Genomic DNA, 18107 nt, shown 5'->3' on the forward strand with positions numbered 1-18107 from the left:
TGATATTTACAAATATTATTTAATTATATTTTAGAAATGGATTTTAGAATATGTATATTTATTTTAATGTTATCAAAAATATTTTCTATCTATGGAAAAAAATGTAAATTGTATAAATGTTCTATAAATTATTCAAAAGATATGCAAAGAAATAAAGTAAATATTGGTTCAAATAGATTATTTTGTAAAATAATAGAATCCTATTTAAATTGTTTAGATAAAAATCTAAATTATTGTATGGGAAATTTACAATTTCATACACTTAAAACTATTCTTACCAAACAACAAGAATATTTTAATTGTAAAAATATTATAAAAAACAAAAAATTTTCTCATTGTTCAATATCATTTAATGAATTGATAAAAATTAAAGAACCTAAATATTATTGTGCTATATTTGGAGGTAATCATATTCAAACATTTTATGGATATACATTTCATTGTCCTTTTTCTGTTGGTACATATACAGCTATTTCAAATAATTATTTATCAATACAAATAACTTTTGATTATTTAAATTATAATAATAAAAAATTAACAGTAATTAAAAAAATATCAATTATTATAAATAAAATGAGTAACTGTACTCATCGAAGATCATATACAATTACTAATGATGCAAAAAATTTATTAGCATCATTTAATGATGGTATGACTTATGGAGGTAAACGATTAAAACCATCAGTTGAAATAAAAAAAATTAATTCAACATCAATACAAATATCATTAAATCATATTTTAACTAAAATTAATTTATATAAATTTAATACCTCATTATCTATATCTATATTAACATCAAATGTCAAAAACAATTTTAAAATTTTGAATGATACTGTTGTAGATAATTATAATTGGAATCATTTATGTTATCATGGTTGTATGATGAATTTTTCAATCAACAATTTATTTAAATCTAAATCTAATAATGTAATAAATAATTTAGAAAATTTTCAAAATTGTTATAATGTTAAACCAATTAATGATTTTGTATCATCAAAAGGTAAATTTAATTTTTAATAATTTATAATTTTTTTAAAGATATTTGTAAATCAAAAAATTTAAAAAAATTTTACCTTGAAAGTTGTATTTTTGATATGATGTATTATGGAAATTCATCATATATAATGGCAAATTTTCCAATTCAACAACAAGAAAAAATTTATAATATTAAAAATAATTTAAGAAAACAAAATTTAAAATTTTCATATAATTTGTATCAAAATTTGACATGTACAAATGTTCAAAATTCTCAAGTTTATAATGTATTTTTAGATAAATTTATACAAAGTATAATTATTTTATATTACTTTTTACACAAATTATAATGATAAGATTTTTATATAACTTTTTAACAATTAATATTATCTTACTATCAATCTTAGCTTATAATTTTTATAAAAATTTATAAAATATTTTCTAAAGCATTAAAATATATTATATTAAAATTGTATAATTTATTTTTATCCTTTATTTTATTAACTTATTTTATAAACAAAAAGAAATTAAGTTTGTTAAAATATTTATCATTAAAAATATATAAAATAAATTGCAATGTGTAATTAATTATATATTTTAACATTAAACTCAATGATAAATTAGATAAAGAAGAATAACTAATATTTAAGATATGTTTCAACAATTTAATAACATTTGAAAAATGGCTAATGGTGTAATTTCACAATTATTTTTTTTCATTTTTTTTATATTGTTTTATAATATATATGGAGTAACACCTGATTCTCGTTCAGTGGCAGAAGATGTTATTAAACTTCAAATTTTAATTGATCAACAAAATGCTAGAATTGAGTCATTACAAAATGTAAGAAATAATATATATTAATCATTACTTAATAAACTTTTTTTTTTTTTAGCATGTTGTTAGTATTATGCAAAATATTAATCGTAACAGAGATCCTCAATTACCAGGTCCCCAAGGACCACAAGGATATCCAGGTATTAAAGGTGATAAAGGATATACTGGTATACCGGGAATAAAAGGTGAACCTGGAATACCAGGAATAAAAGGTATATCTGGTCTAACAGGTTTTCCAGGACCTAAAGGTGATAAAGGTGATATAGGTCAACAGGGAATAGGAATGCAAGGTTTACCTGGATATCCAGGTAAAGATGGTATACCTGGTAAACCTGGAATAATTGGTCCACCAGGAAAAAAAGGAGATAAAGGTGATATGGGAGTACCAGGAATGCCAGGGAGAACGGGATTGCCTGGTGAACCTGGAAGTGTTGGAAAACCAGGAATACCAGGTGAAGTAGGAGAAATTGGACCACCAGGATTAGATGGAAAACGAGGACCACAAGGTCTGCAGGGAATACCTGGATTACCAGGATCAAAAGGAGAACCAGGTAAAGATGGCTTACCTGGACTTCCTGGTTGGTTAGTAAATGATAAAGGTTATTGTATTTTAAGTATTGGAAATTGTCCACCAAGTTTTGTAGAAATTAGACAATATGAAATGTATATTGATCAATACAAATTTGGAGAATATGCCTTATCAAGAACAGATCGTATGGATAATCGTGAAGAAAGAATTCCTTTAAAAGTTCAAGCTTGTTGCCACTAGCTTTTTATTAACTGAAACAATGACAATTACAATAGTAAAATCAATTAGACATTTACTACTTTCTTATTTCCTGTACTTGTCTAATCTATATGATGAATATTTTTTTGTCATTAAACATCTTACTTATTAATTTTTATCTAGAGGAAGTTACTTCATAACAACATTATACAGTATTTATAAAAGTAAATCATTATCTTTATTTTTTTGTTTTCAAATGAAACAAGTATAAAGAAATTCTAAATTTAGAATGTTTTCTGAATTCAATCTATAGAAAAATGCTTACTTAAATCAAAATCTTATTGAGAGTTTTGTATGTCATTTTTTTTCAAGAATCTTTTTAACACGTTTTAGAAATATTTAGCAATCCAAAATTTTTATGTTTTAAAAATTTTAAAAATAAAGTTAACATTTTTTGTATTTGTTAATAAAGCTTTTTTCATAATAAATACTTTTTTTAATAGTTTTTATCTTTTATTTTATTATTTTCTATGTACTTATTTTTGTTTAAAATTTTTTTTTTATTATTTAAAATGATCATATCAAATTTTAAAGATGATATTTTTTTGTGAAAATTAATGAAATATTTTTAAAAGTCTTATCTTTGAATACATTTTTTCAGAATGTTAATAATTTTGTGTTTAAGTAAAAAATTAACCTTTTTAAAAAAATGCCTTCATATTTTTAAAATTTTATATAAAACTCAAAAGTTACAAAAATGACTTTTTTTTTATAAAATTACTCTAAACTTATAGTTTTTAAAAATTAATCTAATTTACAACTAAAATCTATATTACAAAAAAAATCTACAAAAAATCTAAAAAATTTTATAAGTATATAAAGCATACATAATTATAATTTTGAATATTAAGTTTATATACTATAGAAAACTTTTTTCTCTCACCAAAAATAATTATTTTAAATATAAAAATATTCCATTATTGTTTTTAAATATATTTATAATAAATCGTTTAAATTATGAAAAATCAACAAAAATTTACTTAGAAAAATAAAAAATTCATTACAAATACAATTAACCACAAAACTGAGCAAACGATAATAATTAGTATAAATAATTAAAAAAAAATTGATATTTAAACCGTGAAAACAATAAAAAAACTTTTTTTTTATTATATAAAATAATTGTATTTATAAATAAAAAAAAATAAAATTTTTAATTATTTTGCATATTGTTCTTGAAAAAAAAATGGCCCTACCAAATTTGAATAGTACCCAATTTTCTTCTTTGTTATATTTATTTAAAAAAATAATAAAACTCCTTCTAAATAATCTTTTAGTCTTATATATTATAGTGCAAGCAATTTTCTATAAAATTCTGTGTAAATTAAATAAAAATTTTCTACCCGAATAATGAATAGCTTAAAATGTAAAAAATTATAGTTGTAATTTCCAAAAAATATTTCATATTTTAATAATGAAAGTTTTAATTAAATTCATGTTTTGATAAAATACCCGTTAAATATCATAGCCGTTTCATATATCTATATGTAGAATTGAATAATTTCCATACTACCAGAACATGTCAACGTTATATAACTGTTATGAGGCAAGAAATCGAGCTTTTTTGGGTTGTGGTAAATCATCTGCATCATTAGTTTCTTGGTCATATTCATGAATATTTCTTTGTACTTTGACATCTAAATAATTTTGAAAAGAATTTGATAGAGTGATGTCAGTACCCTTTATTAATATATGATTGTTGGCTTGGTGAAGTACACCTGGAGAATCAACTATAGGTTCCATAGTTGGTGATGAATTATTACTTCCTGAAGTTGATGGTTGTGCAACGACAGATTCAGATGATTCAACATATTCTTCTGACTTTATAATATAATATTCATCTTTAGCACGTAATAATTTTAATGCTGCAATTTCTCTTTTTGAACAACGAATATTTTCCAATCTTTTTGGAGAATAAACATTATTTGTTCTTATAGTATTATGAATACGCTTTTTTTCAACAACTTTAACAGCATCTTCTAACATAGATATTAACTTTTTTCCTTCTAATAACAATTTATCACCAGCAATCATTACATTTTTCAAAAACTCATTACCATAAGCAGAAATGTTAGCAAATGAGTGAAAATTAATACTCGTTATAGAATCAGTAAAAAATGGAAACTGTTTTAAATACTTTTCATCACATGAATCATCACTTCCCATTAAGTATAATGTTAATCGTTTTGTTAAGTCATCATTATCCGTAAATTCATTTGGCACATAAAAATTTACACGAGCTAATTTATTAAGAGTTGCAGTTAATGGACCTTTTGTTATTGTTTCTTTTTTCATAAAACTTTTATATCGTTCGTATATTGTTAACGGAGCATCATCTTCACTCATTGTAAATTCACTAACTATTTCTAATGCAATAACAGTACCAATATTAGGAAAACCACCAGGTAATGCATCACAACCAAGAAACATTCCAATAGCAATTAATCTATTTCTATATAGTGAATATTCTCTTTCTAATGTATCCATACTAAGTATTTTTACATTTGTTATATCTTCTTTTTCATTGCCCCACTCCATTATATATAACTTTCTTCCTCCATAATAAAGAAATTCAGGATCTTTGGTAATTATTCCACTACATTTATTATTATATTCCATCAGCGCCGCTTGCTTGCATGAAGAAATTTGAAGAGTTGATGTTGAAATACGTAATGATGTTAAAAGAACCTAAGTTATATATACATATATAGATTATAAAAATTAACGATTGATAAGAAAAAAAATTACCTTAAGCTGTTGACAAACATTAAAAACATCAACAATTGCTGGATTATAAGTTTGGTTTTTGGTTGACTTAGAATTTCTATTTTTCTTTTTTTTAATTACATCCATCTCTTCAAAAAAAACAATAGGATTGATATTATTTTCAACCAGTTTGCAGATACGTTGCACGAATCTATAGCCAACAGAACGGCGATCTAAACTAGTTGTGCCTTTAATTTCAAAAACCCATGATGTCCCATCAATAACCACTGTTTGACCAAATAACTCGCTAACAGATATAGGTTCAGCGAATCGAACCACAAAATCATAGAAAGGTTTTGACATAATTGGACATGGGTAAAATTTTAAATCTATAAACATAATATAACTATTATTATTCTCATTTAAAATAAATTGATAATTTACGAACTAGATTATTTAAAAAAAATATATATATATATTGTTATAATATAAAAATTGTGATTATTGCAAAATACACCAACATATCAATTTATTGATGTTCGCAACATAGATTGTTAAGTTATCGAAAAATATATGAGATGTTAAATTAAAACTATAACAAAAACTTATTAGAAAAACTGATTGTAAAATGAATAATCGTTTTGGGAATATACTAATATTAGCTGCACTTTATAATTTCACAAAGTAAAAAATAATGCTTTCTTATTGTATAACAAATAATCAGATAGAGAATTTTATTTCTGTTATTGTTTCATGAAAGTTTTTAGCAAACAGTCGCTACAAGAGATATGAATGGTAAAAAAATAAAAATACTAAGATGAGAAATTAATGATTTTTCATAGACATAGACTCCATTATAAAATATACACTTCTATTTCATTTATACAACCAATTTATTTCAGCCACCAAACAACCCGCTGTACATTTTGGCTGTTCAGTAAATTTTATTTCTGTGAATAGTGAATACATCCCTCTATCATTATAAAAGTGGACACTGCGCTCTTGTGTGTTGCTGATATAAGTATCGTCAATAGACGGGCACAATATGGAGAGAGTAATGTTTGTGGTGTTATAGTGTTGTCTAGGAAATTGAAGAAAAATGTAATATTGAGGAAAGGAAAAAAAAAAAAAAAAATAAATGACTGCTCAAGATTATAAATGGAAGGAAAAAAAAACAATAAAATCGGATAGATAAATACCATGGTTATTTAAAAATTATTCTTCAAAATATATATACTTATATCAATAAAATTTATTTATCAATTTAAATGTAGAAAACATCAAATTTAAAGAATAGATAAGAGTGTTTATAAGAAAGTTTATACTAAATGTGATTCCTATATTTAAAAAAAACAAAACAAAACAAAAAATTATATGTAAATGTAGCGGATGGACGACATGTATAATTAAATTGTATACAAAAATCACCACATTTTTCTGATACCATACTATGAAAATTTCTTTTTATATTTATATATATATATATATATATATACATTTAAATTTATATCTATGTAGTATACTATTATGATATTGCATATATTTAGATGGATTGCAATGACAAGATGAATAAGTATACTATATCATTTTACATTCAAAATGACACATCTTGATATAATAATAAAGTTTTTCTAAAAAAAGTAACGAAGAGTATTTTAATTAAGAGATCAAATTAATTTATGAACATAAAATATGTTAAATTAATATAAATAATGTAAAAAAAAAAAATTTTTATATCACTTTATGTTATTATTGCACTATTTTATTAGTAGATTTTAAAATAACTTAAATATTCCTTATTGTTAAAAATTTTATATCAATTACCAATTTTATTATTAATAAAAAAATACAATAATTGTGATAAAATATATTAATTCAAATAAACTATAATTTATTTTCACTGTATTATAGCTAATATTTGATAATATTGTTTATAATCTGACTAACATATTTCAATCTTTAAAAAATTTGTCCTTTTAAGATAAAATTTTACTATAGTATATAATAAATGTGTAATGTTATAAAAGTAATTAATTCTATAATTATTTCAAAACAAATACTATATATTTAAATTTAAAATCAAATTTAACCATATTTGTTATACCAAATAATAAATGAAAAAAAAAAGTAAAAGGTAAGTATTCAATATCATATTACTTTTACTGAGAATTTAAAATTCTTTTATGAAATATAATCATAGTAAAATAAAAATTTTTTTAGATTTATATGTGAAAGTAAAGAGAAATGAATTAAATTAAAGAAGACTGCTTATATATAGAAATTTAGGGAATTAATGAAAATAAGCAAGTTACAATTTCTTTTAAAATTAAAAGAAATAAGTAAAATTTAATGTTCAAAAAATTTTTAAAAAGAAAAACATTTAATGCAAATTTTTTTATTTTATAATAAATGATTACGAAATTGTTTGTCATACATTGATGAATTGTAACAATTTGGTTACTATGCAAACGTCATTGTAATAATATTTTTTTTTAGAAGCACATAAAACTAATTCTTGTTGTGTGGAGAAAGATTGTCATCATCACTATCGTACGTTGGAGTTGTAAAACGTTTTTTTTCACTTTCTTTGATTCTAGCAAATGGTCCTACTTTTAGTTCACCAGCGCTTGCTTAAAAAAATACTAAAAAAAAAAAGATTATAAAATTACATACATGATTTTCCATGTGATAACTGAAGTTTTTGTTGATGTTTCTTCAACATTGCTTGAGCAATTGTCTCAGCAGTTGTTGTTATTTTCTGTTGATGATCATCACTGTTTGAAGTTAAATTATTTGTAGTATTATTTTGTTGTGGTGTAGTCATTATTAAAAATTACAGTACAAATATTTTAAATATTACTTTATAAAAATAAGTAATGAATGGTAAGAAAAAATTAAATATCTTGGAAGTTCTAACGGAATCTTAATTATTGTTGCCTTGGTTACTTAATCTGTGATTTATTAATTACTTCTTCAAATTTATGTGAAATATTGTGCTTAATATACTTTTAATATTTCACATTTATAATATTTTATTTAAAATAAAAAATAATTTCTTAAACTTATGTCTACAAGGAAAAAATAATAAAATATAAAATAATTTACTGTATTTTTTTTTTAAAAATATTTTTGTTTTATAAAATATAATGATAATAAATAACTAAGAAACAGAATATTTTTTTTTTCAAGTTAATCCACAAGAATAATCTTATCTTCTCTATTAAAAAAATCATTATGTGCAAATAAAGCAGCGTTATGGGTTGGTGGACCAATAACATTAATAGGAAGATTCCATTCAACTGATTCAACTTTTAAACTATTAGCAGCCCCTAAAGTATTATATGCTTTTTCTACAGTAGCAGGAAAATCACTTGTAACAAATTCAAAGTGTAATCTATATGATATAGATAAAAATTCTGTATGAAAACATAAATTATTTCCTGTATCTAAAGGTAATTGAAAAGCCACAGAAGAATATTGAGAACAAACACCATAATCTGTTTTTAATGGTACAACACATTCCTTAGAATCTAAACTACCAAATCCTTTCTTTATACGTTCCACACATTCTAGTCTAACAAGATATTCAATACAATAACTTCCTTGTTTTTGAGGAAATTTTAATTTACCTACAATTAATTCACCAAATTTAAAATTCATTTTTGGCATATCAATATGACAAATAACACCTTTAGGATCATCAATTTTAAAAGATTTTCCACTAGGTTTAAAACAAAAATCATCAACTAAATCTGCAACAATTTCTCTAAAATGTTTTTCACCATGATCACAATCATTATCTATAAAAAGCTCAGATTGGCAATCTTCAGATTTTTTTTGTGGAATTTCAAAAGGATAATTCATTAATTCAAAAGATAATTTTGTAATTTTAAGATCATTTTTATGTGGTTGAATTGCTATACTAATACTATATTCATATACAACATATGTCCCTGTGAAACTAGGAATTATTTTAATATCATTAGGAATTAATAATTGAGCATTAAAAGATTGTGTTTCATTTTTATTTACTTCAATATCACAAAATAATACTTGAGGTTCACCTATATGTTTACTACGTTTTTCAAATCTTTCAGATTTTTTAACTCCTTTACCAGGAAAAATTTCAAGAAGTAATTGAACACATGCCCATGATATTATTTCATTTTCTCCTGAATTAGTAATAGTAACTTTAATTGGAACATATTCTCCAGGTAAAAATACAGGAACATCTTTAGATATCTTAACAATTCCAATTAATGTCATATTCTAAAAAATATGAAACACAGAATAACTGTATAAAATTATCTACAAGGTGAAACCTTAAATATTATGAAATAATGCTAATATTTTATTTTATAAACAACTAATTAGAAATTTTTAATTTTTCTTTTCTATTTTTCAATATATTTGTAATAAAATATTCTCCAGCACGATAACTACTTCTAACAAGAGGTCCACTAGCAGTATATAAAAAACCCATTTTATCACCTACTGTCTTCCAATATTCAAATTTCTCAGGTGTTATCCATTCTTTTACAAGTAAATGACGTTTAGTAGGTTGCATATATTGACCTAATGTTAATGCTTCAACACCTACTGAACGAAGATCTTTCATAGTTTCTTCAATTTCTAAATCAGTTTCTCCAAGTCCTAACATAATTGAACTTTTTGTAATTAATGAAGGAACACATTTTTTAGCATGTTCAAGCATTTTTAAACTTTGATCATATTTAGCTCTTGGATCTCGTACAGAAGGTGTCAAAGATCGAACAGTTTCAATATTGTGAGCATATACATCTAAACCACTTTTGGCAATCATTTCAACAGAATCTTTATTTCCTGCAAAATCAGGAACTAAACATTCAACTAAAATATTTTTAGCTTCATTTTTTAAATGTTTTACAGTTGAAGAAATATGGTTTGCACCACCATCAGGTAAATCATCACGATCAACTGATGTCAAAACTATATAATCTACACCCCATGAAGCAACTGCCTTTGCCGTATTTATTGGTTCTAAACTATCCAATGGTCCAGGTGAACGGGCTGTTTTAACAGAGCAAAAACGACATCCTCGAGTACAAGTATCTCCCATTAACATTATTGTTGCTGTTGATGGACTTTCATCATCACCACCCCAACATTCACCAATATTTGGACATCTTGCTTCCTGACAAACAGTAGCAAGTTTTAAATTTTTTAATTGCTTTTTTAATTTTGTATAATTTTTTTCTTCAATATGTGTTACATCTTTTTTCAACCATGGTGGTAACCTTAGTCTCTTCATCTGTTTAGTATCCAATTTTAAATCATCTAAAATATAGTAGGGCAAACTTTTTTGGAAATCTTACGATTTTTTATAAAATCTTCTAATGAAGGACCATCGGGTAATTTTGGTCTAGTGGCAAAACATCTTGAATGTAAGGTAAATGTTTTTCTAAAATTAATGCTCGCAAAACGAAAGATCATAACTTCTCTGACTAACTAATATAGTGACACACTACCAAATAATATAGTTTTAAAACAAACATAAGAAAATTAAGTAACGATAACTTTATAGCCTGATAACTTAGTATATGTGAATGAAATAAATAAATGGATTATAAAATTTTTAAAATACCGGATATCATTCCTTAATTAAATATCTTAAAGAGAGGCCAAATGATCTTTTACTTGGTGTTTTGTTAAACGTGTAAATCCTTGTGCATTGCAAATCGCAACTTCAACATTATCTTCATTCATACCAACATCAAAACATTCACGGAGTGTTAATAATGCTGTGTGAACTCCATCCTCTAATTCTAATGTTTTGTTATAACGTTTTTCTAAGAAAGTTTTTGCATTAATATCACCTTTACCTAACGCATTAGCTTTCCAAGCAAAAAAGGCTCCAGATGGATCAGCTTGAAAAAGTAAAGGACGAGCTGGATCTTTGTCCCATCCAGCAATAAGTAAAGAAACACCAAATGGACGAACACCTCTAAAAATAGAAAAATAACAAAATATTTAAATTATTTCAAAATACCCAGATTGTGTATATTCTTGCATAACAGCAGCAACTTGGGTAACTAATTGAGTAACAGGGATTTCTTCTCCATACATTAATTCATATTGCATTGCAATCTTACGAGCTTTCTTAACAAGTAAGCGATAATCAGGTCCCATTCCACTATAAACACATCCTATATGTTTTGCTATTGTTTCAATTTTAGGTTGATCTTCAAATAAAACACTTGATTTGTTTTCTGTCGCTAAAACTACACCATCTGATGCTTTTAAACCAACTGAGGGTTGACCATTTTTAACGGCATTTAAAGCATATTCAATCTGCATAAGTTTACCAGATGGACTAAAAATTTTCTATTTTTCTATAAAAAGTACTTTTCGTTACCTGAATGTAGTTAAAGAGAATCCATAGTGATCACCCATCTTTAAGAATTTTTAGAAAATATGGAGATAAACAATTTCTTGTGTGTTAATGATGATTTTGTTAGACGACGTTCCAAAATACCCGAAAAAGTCGTGTCGAGATACAACGTTGGTATTACCAAGCACCAAAAAAATGAAAAAAAAAATCCAGAAAGAAAATAGTAAGAATTTTTTATTGAATGGTTAAAAATAAACTAATTTACAAATTTACTTACAAATAAAAGAATCAAATTGTTACTTCTGTTATATAAACTGTTATAAGATTCGATGATATCGAGCCAGAAAAACGGTGGCGGCACAATGGGCATGTAGAACCACGTTTGACAATGTTCTTTTTCGAGACTTGTGCCCATTTTCTGCAACAAGGTTCACAGCCAACCAATTTAAAGCAAAACGCACAGAACATGGGATTTTTAATTTCTGGACTTTCACTAAGGCATATTGAACATTCAAGATGAGTACTTTTCAAAAACTCTTTTGTCTCTTCAATTTGTAATGCCCTTGCTGTTTTCTCATTTTCCCTTTCATCCATACGAATTTTTTTTTCATTTTTTAAATCACCAGCCTCTGAAGATCGCCTTTTTCTTCTGTTTGCGGACAATGGAACTCCCAGAACTACTGATGATGAAAACTGTTCGCTTGATCCATCTATATGATTTGAATTATTCTCGTCACTAAATACTTCTTCCATATCTTCAGAGTAGTCATTGCCGTCATCATCTAAATATGTTAAAAGTCAGATAAAACTAACTTCACTTTGAATATTTCAACTCACCTTGCAAAAAGTCAATATCATCTAAAAAATGATATAATTCATCCTCTCTAAGAGAACTATCAATACTAATGCTGCTTTCAGATTCTTCATCGCTAATAGAATCAATGGTACTAACACTGTCTTCTGACTCCTCATCACTGTTCTCACTTGAATCATCAGCAAAAACAGCGTTAGCCAAATCTAAAAGGCGTAACGTCGTTGAGGAAGAATTTTCATTGAAAGAAAGTTGACCTGTCGAATTTGAGAGTATGCTAATATCCTCAATATCAGAATCACCTCCAGACATTCTGAAACAAAAAAAACCTGTAATAGTCAATATGAGCTTATTTTACCCTGCGTGAAAGTTAGTAAACGAAGTTAACGCTATGAAAAACTCTATTAAAAAATAGATTAATCAAAAAAAATAAAAATAACGGAAATATTTAAATTTACTGATAAAAACAAAGCTAGTAAACAGCGGCAAATATCTCAAACAGAAATATTTTTAAATATAACTCCCTTTGCAATTGAAAGTACGATTAAAAGCACAAAGTTCAGCCTAAATAATATAAAAAAAACTTCCAGTCAGAAAACTTTGTTCTTTTGTTGAAATGCACTATCTTTTAAATATATTGGAGACGAGATATTTAGTAATTGGTAAAAACAATACGGATATTATATCGTCAGTAATCCTTTTTTCTAAATTCGTTCATGGATAAACATTCATAAATGAATTTTATAAAATATTTACTTGTCAGTATTGTTTGATTTTCAATAGGTGTTATCAACTTCGATTTAGATATAGATAGTGTTATTGATAGAAAAATCATCAGAAGTTTCTATTCAAATTTAATAGTACATTTAGTACAACTTTAAATTCGCTTTAGTTTTATGTGAATTAGAAACAAATGGATTTTTTTTATGTTTATAAAGATTTGATGATTGAAATAATATAAATAAAATTAAGAAGTTTAGAATTTTTTTTGATTTTAATTTTGTGACGTAAATATTGTTGTATGTACACATTTAGGAAAGTTATAAAGGAGTTTCTATTTGTAAAATTTGACCAGTAATATATATTAACATTTAAATTTAGAAACAGGAAATAGATATTTGACTCTTCTTATAGTTAGTAGAAAAATTTTTTTTTAACTTCAAGATTAAACCATACTTTTTTTAAAATATTTGGTAAATCCATTAGGAGTTCTGAAGGTTAATTTAAAGCAGAAAAATATTTTACTTGTTTATTTTTAATGAAATAATTAAATGATTTGTTCTAATTATAATATTATGGTTATGTAAATTGACATAACAAAACAATTGTTTTTGAGTAGTTATTTACTACGAAAAAATCATTTAGAAATTACATATATAACTATATTAAATATAAATAATTATCATTTGATTTTTGAAAAACACTTTTAGTATCCAAATAAATATTGTAACTAAAAACATATATTTCTCCATTTTAAACAATAAGCTTTTAATTTAAAATTTTTTTGTTTTAAAAAAAAGATATATTTTTGTTTTTATGTTATATTTTAATTTAATTCGTAATCAAAAAATAATTTTTATATAAATATACTTAGAAAATGTAGAAATGAAAATTGTATGAAAATTTTATTAGGATTTTTAAATAAACCTTTTAAATAAACGCTGTTTTATAATATTTTACTATCAATATCCAAAATAAATAAACATATAGAATTTCCTGAATGTTGAAACAATTTAGATACTTTGTTTATGAATCTTAGAAACTGCATAAGAATCTTATAAATAACAAATCATTATGTAGTAGTAAAAATAATGAACAATAATATTATAATTATCATAAATGGGAAGAAATACATTTTTAGCTTTTTAAAAAAGTGTTATAAACAATCTTATTTAAAAAATGATAGAAAACATTTTCTCAGGACATCAAACTACGGATTAAGAAGAAGTTCATAATTTAAAAGTTAATAATTAACATTTAAAAAATAAAAAAAAAGTTCTGGCAAATATATAAGACGTAAAATTTTAAGTTAAATAATATAATGGATAAACAATTAAAAAATTACTATCATTCTGTCAAAGTGATAAGAAAACAAAAACTAATAACTTTCTTCAAAAAAAGCATTCAAAAATTTTGATTGAAAAACTAGGCCAGAATTTTTTTTATGAATCACATTCAAAAATATGTTTAAAAAAACTATAGTTTTAAAATTTATTTTTAAGCTTAGAAAAAAAAATTTTGAAGTATTTTATACTTATTTCATATGAAAACAGAAAAGTAAAAATATAATTTTATTCTTATAAATACTACACAATGTAGTATTTCATTCGTTTCTTGATATTTAATATGTATTATATTATCATGACTTGAAATTAAAAGAAGTTTATTTATTATACATGTAGTGATAAAACAATTTGATATTTTTTCTACTCTTTTTCTTGGTATTTTTTTTTGATTTTTAAATTATTTTTTTTTTCAGTATAACTTACTTTTATTGTAATAAAAATTGGATAATTTTTATAATATATTTATATTGTTAATTTTTATAAATATATTAAATATTTTTTAAAAAAAATATGTTTCTTGTAGAATATTATTTAAGTTCTAAAAACATGTTAGAAGGTTAAGAAATAGTAATTGATTTATCACTATTCCAGTTTTTATTCTCAAAGTATTGTTTATTTTTTATTTTTAACCGCACTTTATTTGAATGATGATGCTAATATCTTTTTAACTTAGTCAATAAATGCTAATTAATTAAATATGTATTAAATAATGTATATTATATATTTTAGTCATCAAATTATAAATGTAAAAATTGTAATTATCCAAGTTTTTTTTCAATTTTAACAATTTACAAACCTTTGTTAATTATTTTAAAATTTTAATAAAAAGTTTTAATATTATCAAATGTAGTAATATAAAAATGTTTTGTCAATAGATTTAGTTTGGGACTAAGCTCACGTATAATTTTTTGTAGTTGCCTATTAATACTATATTTTTATTACCTTTTCACTACAAAATTATAAATAATTTTCTTTGATATTTTTTTTATAATAAAGATAACTGGATATAATTATAGAAAAAAAACATTAGCTGATATTACTAAATTAAATATACTAGTTAAATAATTCTATCCTGAATCTATTTTTTTTTTCTTCAAAATTATCAATTTATTTAAAGCTATAAACATTTTCAAAGTTTTACAACTAAATGGTAATAACAATAATTAAAATGCTATCTTTACAACCATCTACAAAACAATGACTTCCATCTAATTTATTCCAAAAATAAATCTATGCTAAATTTCTCTTTTTATATTTCCTGAATATTCTTCTTGAATTGTCATTTTAAAAGATGTCTCAATTTAATTTTTTTTTTCTGGAGTTTTTAAACGTAATATTCTATATAGTTTTGATGGATTCACAAAACTATATTTATTAAAAATTTATTTACATAAATTATAGAATTTTTAAAGATCAAATTTTCATTTAAAAATTAAAAAAAAAATTTCTTTTCTTATAATATTATTTTCAAACCATTAGTAATAGAACTTTTTAAATTGATAACAAATATATTATAACTTTTCTTTTAAACATAAAATTTCTATTTAAATATAATTCTTTTAAATTTGTTTTTCAAATATTTTTCTAGATTTTTTAACCTTTTTTCAAATTTCTAGTGGAAATTTTTTTTTTGTATTTTAAAACTATCCAATATTTATAATTTTTCATGCAATAAGCTAAAATAGACTATAAAAAAATTGTTTATGTAATATGAAATGACTAGAAATATAAAAAACAATCACCAGATATTTTAAAATATATATGTATATATTTTTTTTTAATTTTAAGCAAAATGTTTAATATTTAAAATTATTTTTTTTTTTCTATTTTTATTTAAGATTGTTTTGTTAGGATGATTATTAACGATGCCTTAATTATTAAACATTTTACCATTTTCTATACTTTAACTATGCTTTAGGGTTGAAATATAAGTAAGTAAAGTTGTTAACAATTTAAACATTTACAAAACATCAAATTTTATCAATTGTATAGTAAGGTTAATTTCTATTGAGTATATTCATATTTTACAACAGAGATGTAGTATATTGTAAAGATTCTATAACAACAGTAGAGAAAGTAACAAAGATAAAATGGGAAAAAAAATTAATGAGGATATTTTATCAATTTATTCTTTTCTTTTAATATTATTGTTTTCTTTTGAAAAAAAAAAATTAAGCTATTTTTACTTAATTTTTTATATTTGTTAACTACTAATAACTTTTTTAAAAAATCTTAAATTATTAATATAATTTTTTCCTGTTTTATTTAATAAAACCTTTTTTTTTATTCATTATAAAGTTAGTATGATTAGAATATTTCTAAAAATTTGAAGCTGTTATTATTTATATCTATTCTATTTATCATATATTTTGTTTTTTTTTGTAATATTATTAATAAAAAAAAATCAACATTTGGGGGAGTAAATTAATTAAACTTTTAAGAAATTGTTATATTTAAAATTTTAAAAGTATAGTTTTATTTAAATTTTAAAGTAATTTAATATTTTATTTCAAAATTACAAATAAATATAACAATTTCTTATATATACAAAATTTTTGAAAGTAGTTTTGAAATTTTTTTTTTTCTTAATCTCTTTTAAGAAATATACATGTAAGTTAAGAAGAAAATTTTAATAGTATGCTTAACAAAAGAGTGTCTAAATTTTAATGATTATTGTTATCGCTCATTGACCCATAGACTTTATTCTTTGGTACAGTTTTTTGACACCATAAACATAGTAATTTTCTTTCTATCATTTATTTTATTTTTTTTTTATTTTATTTATATAAATAACAGTTGTAGTAAGTTTTTTTTTTTTTTCATTGAGGCTTTAACAATACGTAACCATAAATATCATTACTCATTTTTAATTTATTATTTAAATTTTGTATTTATAAAAGAGTTGTATAATATTTATATCAAAGTATATGACATAGCTTTTATTATGAAATATCAAAAGTTTTAAAAAATGTATTCAAGTTTAATCCTTAAAGATTTCAATAGCTTATTTTTAGCAACTATATTTTTATTGTCCTTATTCTTTTGACAGTTCTTTAGGGGGTATATAAAAGGATAGATGAATGAAGATATATATTTTTGAAATGTCTAAAGATAAAAAGAAAGTTTTTAAACTCAGTCATTTAATATAGAATATAGAAATATTTAATTGCTTCAGGTTGAAATTTAATTTATAAAATTGCTATACGAAATTAATAAATCTTTTTATAACAGTATGATAAACAACCATTAAATTGTTTTTTATTATGAAATATACATTTAAAATAATATTTATTTTTCATTAATTTTTAGTAAAATTTATTTTTTAATTTTATACATTTTTTATTTTTGCATAATTATTGCAAAAAAAATTTTAAATAAACTTCTATTTAGTATTTATTAACTTATGAAAAATAAAATTGTAGTACAATAATTTTAATATCACTAAGAAGCACATTTAGATTTAAATAATGTGAGCTTTTTATAATAATTGTAAGGATTCTTTACGTATTTATAAATTTTTTTTTAATAATAATTTTAAATGTTTAAAAGTATAT

General features: G+C 22.8%; 8 protein-coding genes across 8 annotated transcripts; 2 read left to right on the forward strand and 6 right to left on the reverse strand.

Moving 5' to 3' along the window:
• Positions 1-36: 36 nt before the first annotated feature.
• Positions 37-1325, forward strand: SRAE_2000023766 (von Willebrand factor, type D domain and Repulsive guidance molecule, C-terminal domain and Repulsive guidance molecule, N-terminal domain-containing protein; the record flags this gene model as incomplete). The annotated part of the gene is made up of 2 exons (XM_024651044.1): positions 37-1000; positions 1039-1325. 2 exons carry the CDS (start codon positions 37-39, stop codon positions 1323-1325), a joined length of 1251 nt encoding a protein of 416 aa, XP_024504760.1.
• Positions 1326-2096: 771 nt separating this feature from the next.
• SRAE_2000023800 (Collagen triple helix repeat-containing protein) lies at positions 2097-2582 on the forward strand (the record flags this gene model as incomplete). The annotated part of the gene is made up of 1 exon (XM_024651045.1): positions 2097-2582. One exon carries the CDS (start codon positions 2097-2099, stop codon positions 2580-2582), a length of 486 nt encoding a protein of 161 aa, XP_024504761.1.
• Positions 2583-4139: 1557 nt separating this feature from the next.
• SRAE_2000023900 (XPG-I domain and 5'-3' exonuclease, C-terminal domain-containing protein) lies at positions 4140-5705 on the reverse strand (the record flags this gene model as incomplete). The annotated part of the gene is made up of 2 exons (XM_024651046.1): positions 4140-5288; positions 5349-5705. 2 exons carry the CDS (start codon positions 5703-5705, stop codon positions 4140-4142), a joined length of 1506 nt encoding a protein of 501 aa, XP_024504762.1.
• A 2109-nt stretch (positions 5706-7814) lies between these two features.
• SRAE_2000024000 (Hypothetical protein) lies at positions 7815-8130 on the reverse strand (the record flags this gene model as incomplete). The annotated part of the gene is made up of 2 exons (XM_024651047.1): positions 7815-7936; positions 7980-8130. 2 exons carry the CDS (start codon positions 8128-8130, stop codon positions 7815-7817), a joined length of 273 nt encoding a protein of 90 aa, XP_024504763.1.
• A 365-nt stretch (positions 8131-8495) lies between these two features.
• Positions 8496-9572, reverse strand: SRAE_2000024100 (Retrograde Golgi transport protein RGP1 homolog; the record flags this gene model as incomplete). Its single annotated transcript, XM_024651048.1, has 1 exon — positions 8496-9572. One exon carries the CDS (start codon positions 9570-9572, stop codon positions 8496-8498), a length of 1077 nt encoding a protein of 358 aa, XP_024504764.1.
• Positions 9573-9672: 100 nt separating this feature from the next.
• On the reverse strand, positions 9673-10778 carry SRAE_2000024200 (Lipoyl synthase, mitochondrial; the record flags this gene model as incomplete). Its single annotated transcript, XM_024651049.1, has 2 exons — positions 9673-10622; positions 10661-10778. The coding sequence occupies 2 exons, from the start codon at positions 10776-10778 to the stop codon at positions 9673-9675; spliced, it is 1068 nt and encodes a 355-aa protein (XP_024504765.1).
• Positions 10779-10955: 177 nt separating this feature from the next.
• Positions 10956-11738, reverse strand: SRAE_2000024300 (Proteasome subunit alpha type-2; the record flags this gene model as incomplete). Its single annotated transcript, XM_024651050.1, has 3 exons — positions 10956-11289; positions 11335-11658; positions 11701-11738. 3 exons carry the CDS (start codon positions 11736-11738, stop codon positions 10956-10958), a joined length of 696 nt encoding a protein of 231 aa, XP_024504766.1.
• Positions 11739-11964: 226 nt separating this feature from the next.
• On the reverse strand, positions 11965-13690 carry SRAE_2000024400 (Zinc finger, RING-type domain and Zinc finger, RING/FYVE/PHD-type domain-containing protein; the record flags this gene model as incomplete). The annotated part of the gene is made up of 5 exons (XM_024651051.1): positions 11965-12458; positions 12514-12800; positions 12846-12888; positions 12946-12959; positions 13659-13690. 5 exons carry the CDS (start codon positions 13688-13690, stop codon positions 11965-11967), a joined length of 870 nt encoding a protein of 289 aa, XP_024504767.1.
• Between the last annotated feature and the right edge of the window lie 4417 nt (positions 13691-18107).

The sequence above is a fragment of the Strongyloides ratti genome (assembly GCF_001040885.1).
Source record: "Strongyloides ratti genome assembly S_ratti_ED321, chromosome : 2".
Classification (NCBI taxonomy): domain Eukaryota; kingdom Metazoa; phylum Nematoda; class Chromadorea; order Rhabditida; family Strongyloididae; genus Strongyloides; species Strongyloides ratti.